At 44.6% G+C, this 15,486-nt stretch overlaps 1 protein-coding gene across 1 annotated transcript; it reads left to right on the top strand.

Moving 5' to 3' along the window:
- The first annotated feature begins 1,280 nt into the window (after positions 1 to 1,280).
- LOC100985427 (uncharacterized) lies at positions 1,281 to 2,680 on the top strand. The gene is given in 5 exon segments (XM_034931745.1): positions 1,281 to 1,530; positions 1,533 to 1,621; positions 1,827 to 2,031; positions 2,034 to 2,249; positions 2,252 to 2,680. Coding segments are annotated over 5 exon segments (972 nt in total). The 3' UTR covers positions 2,464 to 2,680.
- Positions 2,681 to 15,486: the final 12,806 nt, after the last annotated feature.

Genomic DNA, 15,486 nt, shown 5'->3' with positions numbered 1-15,486 from the left:
AAGGGAGATAGCTGTGTACAAGACATGGGAGAAACCAACCCTTTACTTAAATTCTATAGGTTTAAGTTTTATTATGGTTTGTGTTGATCAAAACTCTTTATAGCCTATACCTAGAGTACTCAAACTCAGAGAGACAGAAAGTAGAATTGGTGGTTACCAGGGTCTAGGGATGGGAGAGAATGGGGAGTCTGTGTTTAATGGGGACAGAGTTTCTGTCTGAGATGATGGAAAAGTTCTGGAGATAGATGGTGATGATGTTGTACAACAACGTGAATGTACAAACTTTACATTATGTACATCTTACCACAATAAAAAAATCTTTTAAAATATAAACCAAAAAAAAACCTCTTGATAATCTCTTTCAAGTGAGGAATTACCAAGTGCTCAACAGGCTGCTTAGAATGGGAGGCAGGGGTGAGGGGCAATGCCAGGCACATGACCCGCTTTGTACACTTACGATTGCTGCTATTTATTGAGTGTCTACCCTCTCTGCCAGCTCCTACACTAAGCACTTTACATGTACTCATTCTAATCCTAAAAAAAGAGAAAAGGAAAGAAAAACAGGAGCCTGCAAGGCTTCGAGGTGCATTGTATTTCCCACATTTTACAGAATCAACTTAGTGTCCTTGTGGTAAGAGTGTTTCTGGTGAGATGGTAAAGTCGTGTGTTTGTGAATCGTACATCATTCAATTCAATTCTTTTGGAGTTAATGATTCTACAAGAAAATATAGTAGAACTAGACATTCACTTACAATGGAGCTCCGCTGGGATCCCTAACTCTTAGTAACAGAGCTGCCCCCTCCGCTTCCCCTCATGCCCAGAGTCCTAGTAACAGAGTTGCCCACGGAGAGGCTGCTGCTCTCAGGCCCTGGTCAGGGTGATGGATGTGAGTTTGCTCAGTCCTTCCTCCACGTGGGATAACCGAGAATTTCCAGAATTTTTACCTAAATTGGAACTGGCACACAAAGCGTAAAGTCTGGCAAAAGAGGACTAAGCAGATACATGTGAAACTACCACAGTCAAACAGCCTCTAGTGGCACAGCTGTGGGACATCGATGCACTTGTCAATGGTGGGGACTGGACAGGAGGCTGCAGGCCACTGCACCGTCCTAAGGCCACTCAGAACAAGGTCAGTCCCCAATTTGTTTCACTGTGAGACGGCTGTGCAGTCAGAGCCCAGATACGGTCACCAGACTCCCGGACTTGGATTCAGCTCCACATCGTGTCACCCTGGCTAAAGGATGTACATCTCTGCGTGCCTGGGTTTGTCACCTGGCAGCATGGATGCTCAAGCGACTGACCTGTCAGGACAGCAGCAAATGAACTAAACCTGGGGGAGCGTGCAGGCTGGTGCTGTGTGGAGCTCTGGGGCAGAAGGCACTCACCAGGGGTGCCCAGAGCCGGGGTCTGTGAGTCGCGCGCTGGGTCCGGGTCACAGGCGCTGGGTGAACAGATTGAGAAGACAAAATGAGGATGTACTCCTTACATGCTCACGAAAAGCCTTCTTCCCCTTCATTGGGAACGACCCCCCCAGACACTAGACCCAGGCCGCACCTGGAGTCAGCTGCAGGCAACTCAGAGGAGCGCGAGCCCGGGAGCCTCGGGAGGGCCTCGGAGGTGGATGGGGATGAGGGGAGCCTCGGGAGGGCCGCGGGTGGTGAGGGGGGCCTCTGGAAGGTCTGGAGCCCGCTGAAGGCAGGCGATGACGCAGGCCCAGTGCACATGTCCCGGGGCTCCTGTCTAGGCACACGGAAGCTGCATGTTGGTTTCTTTGTACCCATATCACACTTACTGTATTTCTTCTTCTTCTTTCTTTTCCTCCCCCAGCAGCTCTAAGCGCCCTACCGCTTGCATGGAAAGGCAACAGGGACTTCCCTTTTGCACCGTCTGCGGGTACCACTGTTCCAGCCCTGAAGGGACTAGGGGACGCTGCGCTGTGGGGAAAGTCCGGGTGGCAGGAGATGGCGGGGCTCCTGGAGGAGGTGCTGGGATGCGCTGCTGTGGCTGCTGAGAAAGGTCCTGAGGGCGCAGCCCACCCTTTCCCCGAGCTGCGAGGGAGCCCCGCGGGGAGGACCGGCAGGGTCTCTGGGAGGGAAGAACAGGGGAGCCTGGAGTCTCAGGGCTGCCGGGAGCAGAGGCGCTCTGGGTGGTGAACGTCCCCAGCCTGCCCTCCCTGCTCACTGCGGAGTCACGCTCCCGCTCTGCTCTGGGCCTCCCCTCAGCTCTGGCCTCCAGGCAGTTTCCTTTCTGCCAGGTAGATTCTGTGCGACTTCATTTATTCAGAATCTGGATCAGCAAATGAACATTCAGGTAGGAAAGGGGTGTTTGGAAGGGTGGAGAGGTTTCCAAGCAGGCGCCCACCTGAGGGGCCCCCTGAAGGGAAACAAAGGGGACTTAAAGCCAGGTTTCCAGCTCGGCCACCCCTTCCTTTTTTTGTCTTTTTTCTTTTTTAAAAAAATATAAACAAAGAGCTTGAATTATTTTGAAATAACTATTGGTAGCTGGACTGTGTTCTCTTGACCACAACATTGCTCTGGGACTGAACCGCGTGGGTCTCTGCTCTTCCTAAGTGTTACATAAGAATAGCGAACCCATGAGGTCAGCTTCTAAACCAGTTTATTCCCATAACCTCCTGGACCAAGGCCCAAGCAAGGCCGAGAGGAGCTCAAGGTCCCACTCTCACCAGGACAGGCCTCTCTCTCTAGTTGGCAGGAGGCGATGAATGTCGCCCAGTAATTTAAGGTTGTTCATGTTTGGGTAGAAAAGCCAAGCACAGGCCCATATTCTAGAGGATTGCTTGTGGCAGGCAGAAGGCCATCAAAGGCAAACCCAAACAAACAAAAAAGTGTCTTTTGAAGCTAATGGAGCAGATCAGATTGGTGAAAAGTAGATTAACAGTAGCATTTGGAACAAAACTTTCAGCATAGTGCTTGCCCGAAAGTACTTACAGCCCTTTAAAATTGACAGTGGGACCAGGCACCATGGCTCACAACTGTAATCCCAGCACTTTGGGAGGCTGAGGCGGGCAGATCACTTGAGTCCAGGAGTTTGAGACCAGCCTGGGCAACATAGTGAAAACCTGCCACTACTAAAAATACAAAGAGTAGCCAGGCACAGTGGCGCTCACCTGTAATCCCAGCTACTTGGAGGCTGAGGCACAAGAATTGCTTGAACCTGGGAGGCAGAGGTTGCAGTGAGCCAAGGTCGTGCCACTGCACTCCAGCCTGGATAACAGAGTGAGACTCTGTCTCAAAAATAAAATAAAATAAATAACATTGTCACTGGGTGGAATCGTAGACAAGGCAAAGACGTGTCTACACAGTTCCAACCAAGCGTAAGGCAATTATAAAAATCCACTTTTGCATACCTAAGGGCATTGCCTAGATATTTGGAATCATATATCTGGTTAATTTGAGTTTTTTCATAGAAAGCAGGTAAACATAGCCAACTTTTATAATGAAGTAAATTTTCAATCTCATGTTAACCTTAACTCTTTCATAGTCTGAATAGACCATATTCACAGTGATATGAGAGCCAGACATTTTAAATAAAATCACAGGAATAATGTTCTTTGTTTATGTCACAATTACACTAAGCCAGCAGTCCCTAACCTTTTTGGCACCAGGGACCAGTTTCATGGAAGACAATTTTTCCACGGGCAGGGTGTATGGGTCAGGATGAAACAGTTCCACCTCAGATCATCAGGCATTAGTTAGATTCTTATAAAGAACGTGCAGCCTAGAACCCTCATATGTGCAGTTCACAGTAGGGTTCTTGCTCCTATGAGAATCTAATGCCACTACTGATCTGACAGGAAGCAGAGCTCATGCAGCAATGCTCACTCACCACTCACCTCATGCTGTAGCATCCCAGTTCCTAACAGGCCACAGACCGGTACCAGCCCATAGGTTGCATACCCCTGCTCTAAGTAGTCCAAAATGGCTTACCAAATGCAGCCTTCCAAATATGCCAGATATTCTCACTGTGTGCTAAAATTTCTTTATTATAAAAGTCAGAGTTAGTAAATAAAGTTACAAAAACAAAAGACACATATAATATAATGTAAAATATAATCCAAATCATGACTCCTTCCATATGACTTTCTAAAATGTAGTATTTTTCTTGGAAAATGTCACAACTTGTAAGTGTGGCAAAAACTCACTAGAAACAGCATTCTGAGTACTCCAGTGACAACATTGTTAAAACACTCTGAGTCCATGCATTTAATATTCTATATTAAGGCCTCTCTACTCCCATAATTTCCCCTACATAGCACTATGAAGTCATGTAAGGGTAGTCAGAAGGAAACAAAACTATTAAAAATATCCTCCAAAAATGAAAAGATGCCAAAAAATCACACAAGGACTTAATAACCGTGGTATTTACAATGGAAAAGAATGCTTCTGCCAGAAACTCTGTTTTTACTAGCCCAGACTTTTTTTCATGTTTAATTTTATATACAAGCTTTTTGCCTGGATTTATGATTAAATTATTTTCTTTTCAACTCCTCTTTGTTACCTTGGTTTTATCAATATTGAACCACTTGAATTCTGCAGCAATAGCAAACGAAAGTAAAAACCAACTTCTATACACAGTGCTGATTAGGCCCAGCTCTAATCACTGAACCAACTGTAGGAGACAGATACTATTATGTTGCTCTGTACACACGAAAGAGCTGAAGTACTCAGAGGCTGAGTAACTGCCCAAGGTCACACAGTTGCTAAGTGGTAGAGCTGGGAATTGAACTCAGGCAAGGCTGGCTCCAGAGCCTATGTTTCCACCACTTTTCTAAGCTATCTTTTTATAGCATTTCTAGAACTCTCAGAGCAGCAATCCAGTGATGTTAGCCCAAACTCATCAATTTTGCAAGTTATAGGATCTGTCTGCTCCTTGAACAAACCTTTCTTGAGCATGAATTGGATTCATGTTTTTGCATCTGTACAAAAGGCACAGGGACAGACGGGGGAAAAATTGTGTCTACTACTACTGAAAGATTCAGAGTCTCTGAGTAAGATGAAGTCATAAAAGTTTCATTTGTCTTTTGGCACGGGGAGGGGCTGAGCTCAGACTGCAGCATCTGCTCAGCATAGCCTCCTCCTCCTCCTCCCAAGTCATTCACTCTGGAGTGAGGGGGAGCCTTCGCTCTGCTCCCCAAAGCTCTTTCCTGACCTAAGATCCTGCCCTCAACCACCCTCGCGCATGAACTCACCATGGTTCTCCGCAGGTCTCCTCTCTTTCATGCAGCCATTACTCCACCGTCAGGTAGAATATCTTCACCTGTTCCTCTCTTACTCACAGGAGAAAGTTCAGCCTCCTTAGGCCAGCACTGAAGGCCCCAGCTTATCTGCCACAACCCGGAGTTACCTCCTGCCACTCTCTGGGACACTGTGCTCCCAACATAGGACTACTCCCTGGCTCTTCCACCTTTGCTGGGGCCTTTGTCTGTTCTCATCTTCTCTCTTTCTTGGCCTTATGTCATGTCCTCCACAAAGCCTCCCCAGCTCCAGCCCTTATAGTGAAAGGTAAAATATTCCTCCTCTCTGTGCTCCTGGACCTCTGAATCTGCCTCTACCAGAGCATTTGACAGAAATTTTAACAGCCTTCTAGAGCAAAAGGGATCCTCTCCTCCTCCCCATTCTCTCTAAGTTGGAAGCCCCCTGAGGGCAAGTCACCACACTTTCCAGCCTGTGGGATCTATCACAGAGTTCCAGGAACCTGAAGGTCAATAAACCTGCGTCCCTCCTGGAAAAGAATGTTCTGCAGCCTCCCTGCCCTGCAGGCTGAACATGGGGTGACTCTGCAGAGGCAGTTTAGAGCCCCACTCTGCTGCCCCGGCCGGCCTTCAGCCTCAGCTGCTGTCTCTGTCTCCAGAAAGGCCGCTGCAGCCCTCTCTGCATCCCCTCGGTGTCTGCACATGTCTGTGAAGGGCAGTGCAAGCAGGGGGCAGTAAAATGAGGCACGAATTAACATTAAAATATATACAATTCAGTGAGCAGTCTCACTGAGGCTTTGCACAAAGCTCCAAGGGAGCAGGAAAGAAATCGGAACTTCCCCACCCCAACCCCGGGATTTTACAGAAAACTTCATGTGGCTGGTGGCCCTCCAACTGAAGGATGAGGTCAAGATGGGACCTGCTCATCCCCAAACTGCCCGCCAGACCTCAGTGTGGCTGGCGTGTCCCACAGCATCGGTGCACACTCAATCCATGCAGAGAACTCAAGGAACAGCAAAACGCAGGCCCAGTGGGGTGGAGTCCTGGGAAGCCTGTGGACAACTGCAACACAGCACTGCAGGATTCATTCATTCCTTCAACAAACACCGCTGAACAGGTACTACATACTGGCCAAGGGCTACATTAAGGCTAGGATGATGAGCAGACCACTCCCCATGCCCAGGGACAGATGAGGGGGATGGCCATGGTTCAGATGCATGACCACTTGGCCCAGTGCCAGCTGCTGGAAGAGTGGAGACTGGCATGGGCTGTGCGTGGGCAGAGAGGTTTCCCCAGGGAAATGGCTGCTGTGGAGGGAGGGGACAGGGGTCAGGGAGAGCACTGGAGATGGCAGAAGCACCAAGGATAAACAAGACCTGGAGGGGAGCTCCCACCCCAGGGCTGGAAGGGGAGCCCCAGAGGCTCACGCCTGTGTGGTAATTTTCTTTTCCCCAACAGAAGTCCAAGAAAGACCTTGGAGAATAGTCAGAAGTCTCAAAAATCTAGCAGGTTGTAGCTTGGATTTGGGGTCGGGGAGGGGGTGGAGGTGGACATAAGAGCCTTGGAGGAGGTAAATTAGTAGATTTAGGAGAGGGGGGGCTGAAAGGAGGCTCGGGGACACTCTGATTATTCACTTACATCACTGAACCTTCACCACGGCTTCTCTGACATTTCCTTGATGCATTCATTAGATAGTTATGAAAGCTTCAGGGAGAGCTTGGAGACAAAAAACTATCCAGGCTCCTGCATGCATGCAAATATTATTTTCTTGAATTCAAATTTACACGATAAGTTGGCTGCAAGCAGAATTTGTTTACTTCAAAGCCCTGTGCATGCTCTCTGATAGACAGGAGGCTAAAATTAGCTTGATATATTTGTGGGCATTTTTTTCCTAATTTTAATTAGAAATTAAATTTAGATTAAGTTAGAAGTATGTAATTAATCACTAATTAATTTTTTTTTACCAGCACACTGCTCTGCTAATTTTCTAACTAAAATTTTAGTGCCACAGTACTTATAGGATTTTTTAATGCATTTTATTCACGGTTTCTTGTGTTTTTCCAAAGATAAGTTATTCTTTTTTCCTCTGAAATTTTCTTTTCTAATCTTATCAGTGAACCTTCCTCTAGTTATCAGGGTAATTCCTAATTTCCATTAAGCCCCAGAAGCTCTTCCCAGGACACACAGTGTATTTTCTTTTTCTCTTTATTCATCTTTGAATAAGTATGGCTGTCAGCTAACTTGTCTCAAGTGTCAATTTACATGGTACGTAAGCCCTGACCATCGATCTTTCTTTTTGTAAAGCCTCATCAAGATTATTTTTTAAAATCTCTCTAGCTTATTCTAAAGCATCTTCTAGAGAGTCTGCGAGGAATTCCTCTCATCATTTTAGGAAGACTGACAACAATAAAGGGTCCACTAATCCCTTAGTTATGGAATGTCACATCCAATGGAAAAACACACAGGGCTGCTTCTGGAAGCTCCAGATCAGCCGCAGAGCCCCTCCGCCCGTCTCACAGGTGCACCAGCACCAGAAACCAGCTCCAGAGGAAACGCTCGGAGGCCCGCCGTTCACAGAGAAGGCCAGCCATCATGTTTTAAAGGAAAGAACATTCGTTTCCAGAAAGCTAAAAACCTAAGATGTGTGATAATGGAATCATTAATCTACTCTTTGGTGACCACTCCCACTCACTTTCCCCAGCTATAAATCATAAACGCTGTGAAATTGTCGGTGCATTGCGAGGGGCCTTTAGCAAAGGCCTCCTGCACCCCACACCTGACGCCGACAAGGGGTGCGGTCCCCCACCGCACCTCTCTGTGCTTCCAGCCCTGCCCCTCTAGGCACCAGAAATCACTGCCATAGGGGGGCCAGGTCCAGAGAGAGGCACCCACGAAGGTCTGGGCTCACCTTGGCCCCAGCTCATCTACTGCCGCTCACTCCAGACCCTCCCCCTGGCCCCAGACAGCCCCATTCAGGGCTCAGGGGTGTCCTGAGCACCAGGCAGGCTGGGCGTCGACCCTCTCAGCCTAACTTTCCTAACTTTCAGGATCTCGCCGTGTTGCCCAGGCTGGTCTCGAACTCCTGGGCTCAAGCGATCCTCCCACCTCGGCCTCCCAAAGTTCTGGGATTACAGGCGTGAGCCACTGCACCCAGCCTTACTTTAAAACTTAGCTTAGGAGTTTTAGTCCTATTAAGTCCTGAGGAAAATGACCCCTCTGTAGCATAAGTCTTCCCTGTGAGGCCTCTCCTGACCCTCCACCCTATCAGCCTCCAGGACGGTGGCCCTCCCCAGCAAGCCATCTACCTGATCCCCAGACAGAAGGCAGGCTCTTGAAGGGCAGGTCTGGATCCCTCTCACCACAACACTGTCACCGTCCCCAGGTCAGAGCACTTTGCAGGTGTGCAGGTGTCCCCCAGATGGAGGAGGCTCGCCCACAGGAACTCCGCAACCTGGGGAGACTCCCCTGTCAGCCTCAATTTGATTATTTTCAGCTCAAGGAGATGAAAATGTCGGGACTAAGGGGCTGTAAAGACTCTTTAATTCCTACAGCATTGGTGACAAGGAACATCTGGATCTCAACCTCAGTGTCCTTGCCCCAAGCAGCCAGGGACCCAGAACCATACTCACCTCCTCTAGGGGCAATAGCAGATGGGTGCCGGCCACCAAACGCCAGCTCAACCCAAGAACCAGCAATCATTTCAAGTAGGGCACGGGGAGAATCCCAACCCCTTGTGTTGGTTTTACTAGGACTGAGGGGGTGGGTCCACAGTGACATCCAAGTACAATTCTCATTTCAGTTGGGGCTGGTTCAATACTGACACTCAATGAAAAGCATCCTTATCTCATTCAGGAAATAGATTTTTCTTTCTGTTCTTCCAGAAGCATTATAAAAGGATGCCTAAATAATTTCTAGGCAAAGAGGGACTTTCTACCAAGGCACCTACAAACATCACACGCCCCTTTCCTTTCCCCTTTTGCAGTCTGCAAAGTCCATCTTCTACAAGAGTCATGCGGTGCTTGGCTCTTCCTTGCTGAAAAACAAAAAGCACGGTCACAGCCTGTTACCCTTGCTTTCTTCCCACAAAGGAGAAATTGTTATATAGGCATAGCCAGAATCCCCAAAGGGTGTCTACACAAATGCCAGAACATTCAGATCACACATGTTCTCTCTCTACACACATATACACACACACACGCACACACACACACACCCATCACACTGGTGTTGGAAGAATTCTGAAATATAAAAGTCTTAAGATGGACCCTAGGCTGGGCATAGGGTGGCTCATGCCTGTAATCCCAGCACTTTGAGAGGCTGAAGAAGGAGGATTGCTTGAGCCCAGGAGTTCAAGACCAGCCTGGGCCCAACATGAAGAAACCCTATCTCTACAAAAAATGAAAAAAAAATTAGCCAGGCATGGTGGTGTGTGCCTGTATTCCCAGCTACTCAGGAGGCTGAAGTGGGAGGATCACTTGAGCCCAGGAGGTCGAGGTTGCAGTGAGCTGAGATCACACCACTGAACTCCAGCCTGGGTAAGAGCGCAAGACCCAGTCTTACATACACAAAAAAAAGATGGAACCAGAAAATGAATAGGTTTCCACAGGCAAAAAAGTAAGAACGTTTGGAAAGGAAGAACCCTGTGATTTTGATGTTTAATGACCTGCCTGACAAGGACTGTAGCCACCTCAGGCAAGAGAGTCAGTGGGTTGAGTCCTGGCTAGCTGGTCCACTAACTTAGTGGCCTTTCAAGGCACTTGGGCCTTGGCCTCCATTTCTGCATCTGTCTCTTGGGGACCATAGTGCTCCTAGGCCAGCTGCATCACAGGGTGCATATGATAGAAGGATCTAACTCTGAGTTAGAAGTGTCTTGCTAAGATATTATTAGTCATTTCTATTATTAAAGTCAAAGTCTAGCATTCAGAGATATTAGAAGGTCACGTTTGTGTGATGAGTGATTCAAAACACGGAAGACTTTGAATGCCAAGTGGATGAACAAGTAGTACTTACACTAAAGGAATTCATGAGAGATAATGGAAGCTTATATTTATTGAGCAACTACTATGTGCCAGGCACAAGATTTTGTGAAACTGGTGCTAAATATTTACATTTTGCTGATGAGGAAGTGGGGTCTCTAGAAAGGGAGAGATTTCCATATTGACACACACCTGGTGAGTGTAGGAACTCTACCTTAGAGCCAGGTCTCTCTGTGCCCAAAGGGAGTGACTTAGCAGAAGGGAAGGAGTGGAAAACATCCCCATCACTCTCATATCCTCAAGATCCCTTGTTAGTGCAGAGGCCCCTGGGAGCTTCTTACGTGTGTGTTTTTTAACCTAGTCAGCCTATTCCATTAGAGGCTGTTTTCCACTCTGTCATACCTCCACCTTCTCTAATTCTGTTCTGGGATCACTTTCCACTTGGAGAATTCATCCTCCTCCTTTGCACCCTTCCCAGTCTCCTTCACCTCCATTCCCATAAACTCCTGTGCATGTTCCTGTTACAACACTCAGCCTGCTGCAGTGGAATGCATCTGTTCTGTGCATTCTTTCAGGAAAAAAAAATTACATCTTCCAAAAAATATGGAACCAACCACTAATTATGGCACATCTGCTTTGTTTCAAAAGTGAGCGTGGACAGGTCCAGGATGTTATCTCCAGACTACTCTGGAAAGCTCTCAGCATTCTCGGAACTCACAAAGGATATATGAGCAATTGCTCAGTGACTAGGCTGCAACCTGTTTCTGTGGGACTCCCACAATGGCCTCACAGCCAAAACTGTGGGAAGATCTAGGAAGGAGAAATAGACTCCAACCTGGGTCAGACAAAGGGCGGAGGAAATAATTGAAAATCTTATACCAAAAACGTTAGAAACAAAAGTCATTCTCAGTGCAGAAGAGTAGCAGAGAATCATTTTAAAATGTGCATCCCTAAGAGGCCGAAGGAAAAGGAGCAGAGGCTGAGCAAGTGTCCCTGTGTGACAGGAAAAGCTGTAAGCAGTGTCTGCGGCTTTCTCTCCCCAGCCACATCCGCCATTCTCTGTTAAGGGCCCTCTCACCGAGGTTAGTCAGCCTCTCTCCTTAAAACTGGAAGTGACTGCTGGCATGCAGTTCCTCTCACATCTGGATTGCTAACCACCTGCTCCCCAAATTTGAAAGTATAATGGGATTGAATTCAAATTTTTACAAAACTTAGGAACTTAGGGGGCCAACTTTGCAAATCATAATTGATTTCCAAGAGACATGTCCTATTATATTTGTTTAACAAACATGAATGTTTCATACATCAGATGCATTCTCAAGGTGTCATCCAATCCTCTTTTATTTAAAGTAGGGCAAGCGTGTGTTAAAAAAATCTAAATATTTTAAAATGATAGCAAATCTCCCTCACAACCAGACCCCCAGATGCCTTGCGAGAGGTAACCATCATGTATAGTTTTTTTGGGCCTCCAGACATCTTACACATATGTAAGCCCATGTATTCACTTGTGTTCATTGTGTTCATATCCTTTTCATATCAAATTAGAGCAGTCAGTGCCTACTCTTCTGAATCCAAGTTTCTTTGCTATAACAATACATTTCAGCACATTCAGACTCACTCATTCTTTTTCAAAACTGCGTTGTATTTTATTTTAGAGAAGAATGATCATGCATTTTCCCAAGTCCCTCTAGATTGGCATTTGGGTACGTTCCGTCTTTTGCCTTTACAGGTAATACCACACACTTGCCATTGCACAAAGTTGCTCTCCCAAAGCATCAGAGGCCCTCCCCCTACCTTGCCACACTGGCTAATATGGGACAGTTTACCTTTTTCCAGGCTCAGTGGTGAGCAGTCCTATGCTGTCTCTTTATTATTTAGTCTCTTCTTTCTCTGTGGACTGCCATGTGTGTTGTCAATTTTTCCACTGAGTGGCATTTTGGTGATAGATTTGTAATCCCTGGCTTTACAATAGTGACATGTTCTTTTTCTGACTTGTTTGGCAAGTTTTTTTCCTGTTTGACCTTTTTTTAAATTTAACTTCTGCCATATTTTTCATTGGTGAATTTTAGTTTTATTTTTATGTACTCATATGCATGAGTCTTTTCCCTTATAGTTTCTGGGTCTTGTTTTGTTTTGCTTAGCAAGGACTCACCCACTCTCTTGAGAGACAAACAAGAAGACTGAAGTAAAGTGAAAGATGTACTTTTGTCTGGAAGAGGAACTCTCAGAATATATCATGTAGTGATAAATAATTTAATGCAATCACAAAACATTCCAAACATGTTCCTTTTTAGAAACTTAGTGATTTTTTTTATAAATCAGAAAAATAAATAGGGGGGTTAGGTAGCAAGTTTGGCTCAGTCAGATGTTAAAGGCTAGAATGATTAAAATCCAGTGATTCCAGTGCAGAAATAATCAAAGAAATAGAACAGAACAGAATCCAGAAACACAACCAAAAATAAATGGAAGTATTGGATTTTATAAATGTAACATTTCAGCGCCATAAGCAAGCAATGCCGCAAAAAAAAAAAGGCTCAATTGGAGGGCAGGGCAGGGGAAGGAGAAGGAATGTAGTCTTCTACCTAAGTCGTCATACCAAATTTATTGGCAGTTGTGGCAAATATTTAAACATAATAAATGAAGTCACAAAAGTACCAGAAGATAATGTATTTTTATAATATTGGGATAAATAAAGGCTTTCTACACATGCCCAGAATTAATTAATCATCAAGGAAGTGATGAACAAATTTTACTATGTAAGATATGCATAGTTCTGCAAAACCACATGATGAAAATCAAACAACAATGTAAAAGCTGGGAGAATATACTAACAAGACACATGGCAACGAATAAGTATTCACAATGCATAAAGAATTTTTTTCAAGTAGTTAAGAAAGTAAGAAGATAAAGATAATGATCAAATTAATGTAAAATATAAGAAAGTATAAGCAAACAATACATAAAACCAAATGTTCAGAATCAGCAAAGCTGTGAAAAAGAAAATGACCACAGCTGCACAATGGGAGCACCACTTGGCAATAGGTTGAATTCCATGTCATTGCCAATATTTCATCCTTTTTGACCTACAAAATATCCATTTTTCAATCAAAATTGGAAGTGCACATAGTCTTCGAGTCAAGAATACTACTTTCAGATATTTTTAATATATTTTAACATGTACAGTGGATATTTATACAAGTTTTATTATCCATTGGATTGCTTAGAAATTTTTTGTTAAGTCCAAAAGTACCAGTGTCATGTGGGGTATAGCAGAGTACACACTGCTTGTGGGCGCAGCAAGTGGTACAATCAATAGAATAGTCACGTGGCAACAGCCACCAGCAAAGTTGAAGATGTATGTCTCGTATCATGCAGCAATTGCCTTCCTAGGCAGGTGTGTGTGCATGTGGGTGTGATACATTCTATTCCTATGATGGTAAGTGCTGTTTCACAAGATATATGCATCTTCAGTTAGTCCATGTTACATGATATGTACCTGTGAAACACACATGTATACATGTACACATATGAATGTGCATGTGTACGCAGCATATACATGTGCATCTGCACATGCTTATACTGTGCACATAAAAATGTGCGTATGCATAGCATAACATATAATGTATATGGGCATGTGCAAACATGCATGTGTGCCTGTACCCTAGAGAAATTCCCACACACATATATATACAGTAACATGTACAAAGACATTGATTTTTGCCATTGTTTATAACAAGAAAAAAATGTACACAACATAGCTGTCAGTCAGGAAAAGCATGTGTAAGTTGTAGCTTATTCATACAATGGAATATCATGCAACAGAAGACACAAATTAGACCTATATGTATCTACAGGGATAAATATCAAAAACACAAGGCCAAATGTAAAAATCAAGAAGCAAAATATATGTGAAATATGATTCCATTTGTATATGGATATATCCAAATGTAGTAAAATTATACAATAATACTGTTAATGAATTATACCAACTTAAGGAAAAGCAGTGCTGCTGAGGAGCAGGAAGGAATGAAGGGGTAAGGCCTTTTGAGCTTGACATTATTGTTCTTAAAAATTCTGAAGCAAATTGGCAAAACATTAACATGCTAAAAGTTAATAGAAAAATCTATATATATATTTCAATGAAAAATATATGTAATGTCCTGTTCATGTCTTCTTACAAGCATGCATATCTATCTTTACATGAATACATAAAACATACTGTTTATTTCTCTTTGCAGTCCTTTTTTTCTCCTATTTCCTTTTCTCTCCCTTTTATTTCATCCTTCCTCCCTGCACCCACATCACCCTCTAAGCCCACCTCACCACACTCCAGCCATCCATGCTGATAACAAATTGTGCTGATTTCCATATTGCCCCCTGCTCTCACAATTATATACAAATGTCCATTCATCTTTGTATATGTGTATGTACATATATACAATATGTAATACTTATGAGTGGATGGTAGTATGTTGTATGTGCTTTCTTCATTTTACTTTTCCCACTCAACAATATCAGAAGGAAATCCTGCTACTTCTCTCTTTCTCTCTCTCCTCTTTTTATCCACTGCATTATAGTTTATGCTATGGATGAACAGAACCTATTTAACAGTTCCCTTACTGAAAAGTGTTCAGTTTGTTTAGTTTCTCTGAACAATGCTGTAATAAGCATTTTTGTCCAAAGATCGTTATCCATGGTGCATCATTTTACAGGCCCTAGAGGATACCTACATGTGATGGTTAATACTAAGTGTCAATTTGATTGGATTGAAGGATACAAAGTATTGATCTTAGGTGTGTCTGTGAGGATGTTGCCAAAGGAGATTAACATTTGAGTCAGTGGGCTGGGAAAGGCAGACACACCCATAATCTGGGTGGGCACAATCTAATCAGCTGCCAGCGAGGCTAGAATATAAGCAGGCAGAAAAAAATGTGAAAACGAGAGACTGGCCTAGCCTCCTAGCCTACATCTTTCTCCCGTGCTGGATGCTTCCTGCCCTCAAATATCAGATTCCAATTTCTTCAGTTTTGGAACTGGGACTGGTTCTCCTTGCTCCTCAGCCTGCAGATGGCCTATTGTGGGACCTTGCGATCGTGTGAGTTAATACTTAATAAACTCCCCTTTCCTTTGGCAACACCCTGGCAGGCACACCCAGGATCAATACTTTGTATCCTTCAATCCAATCAAGTTGACACTCAGCATTAATCATCACATGTAGGTATCCTCTAGGGCCCATAAAATGAGGCACCAATGCTTATTACAGCATTGTTCAGAGAAACTAAACAAGCTGAATTTTAT

This window comes from Pan paniscus, chromosome 8, assembly GCF_029289425.2.
Source record: "Pan paniscus chromosome 8, NHGRI_mPanPan1-v2.0_pri, whole genome shotgun sequence".
Classification (NCBI taxonomy): domain Eukaryota; kingdom Metazoa; phylum Chordata; class Mammalia; order Primates; family Hominidae; genus Pan; species Pan paniscus.
This window is presented reverse-complemented; position numbering and strand designations above follow the sequence as displayed.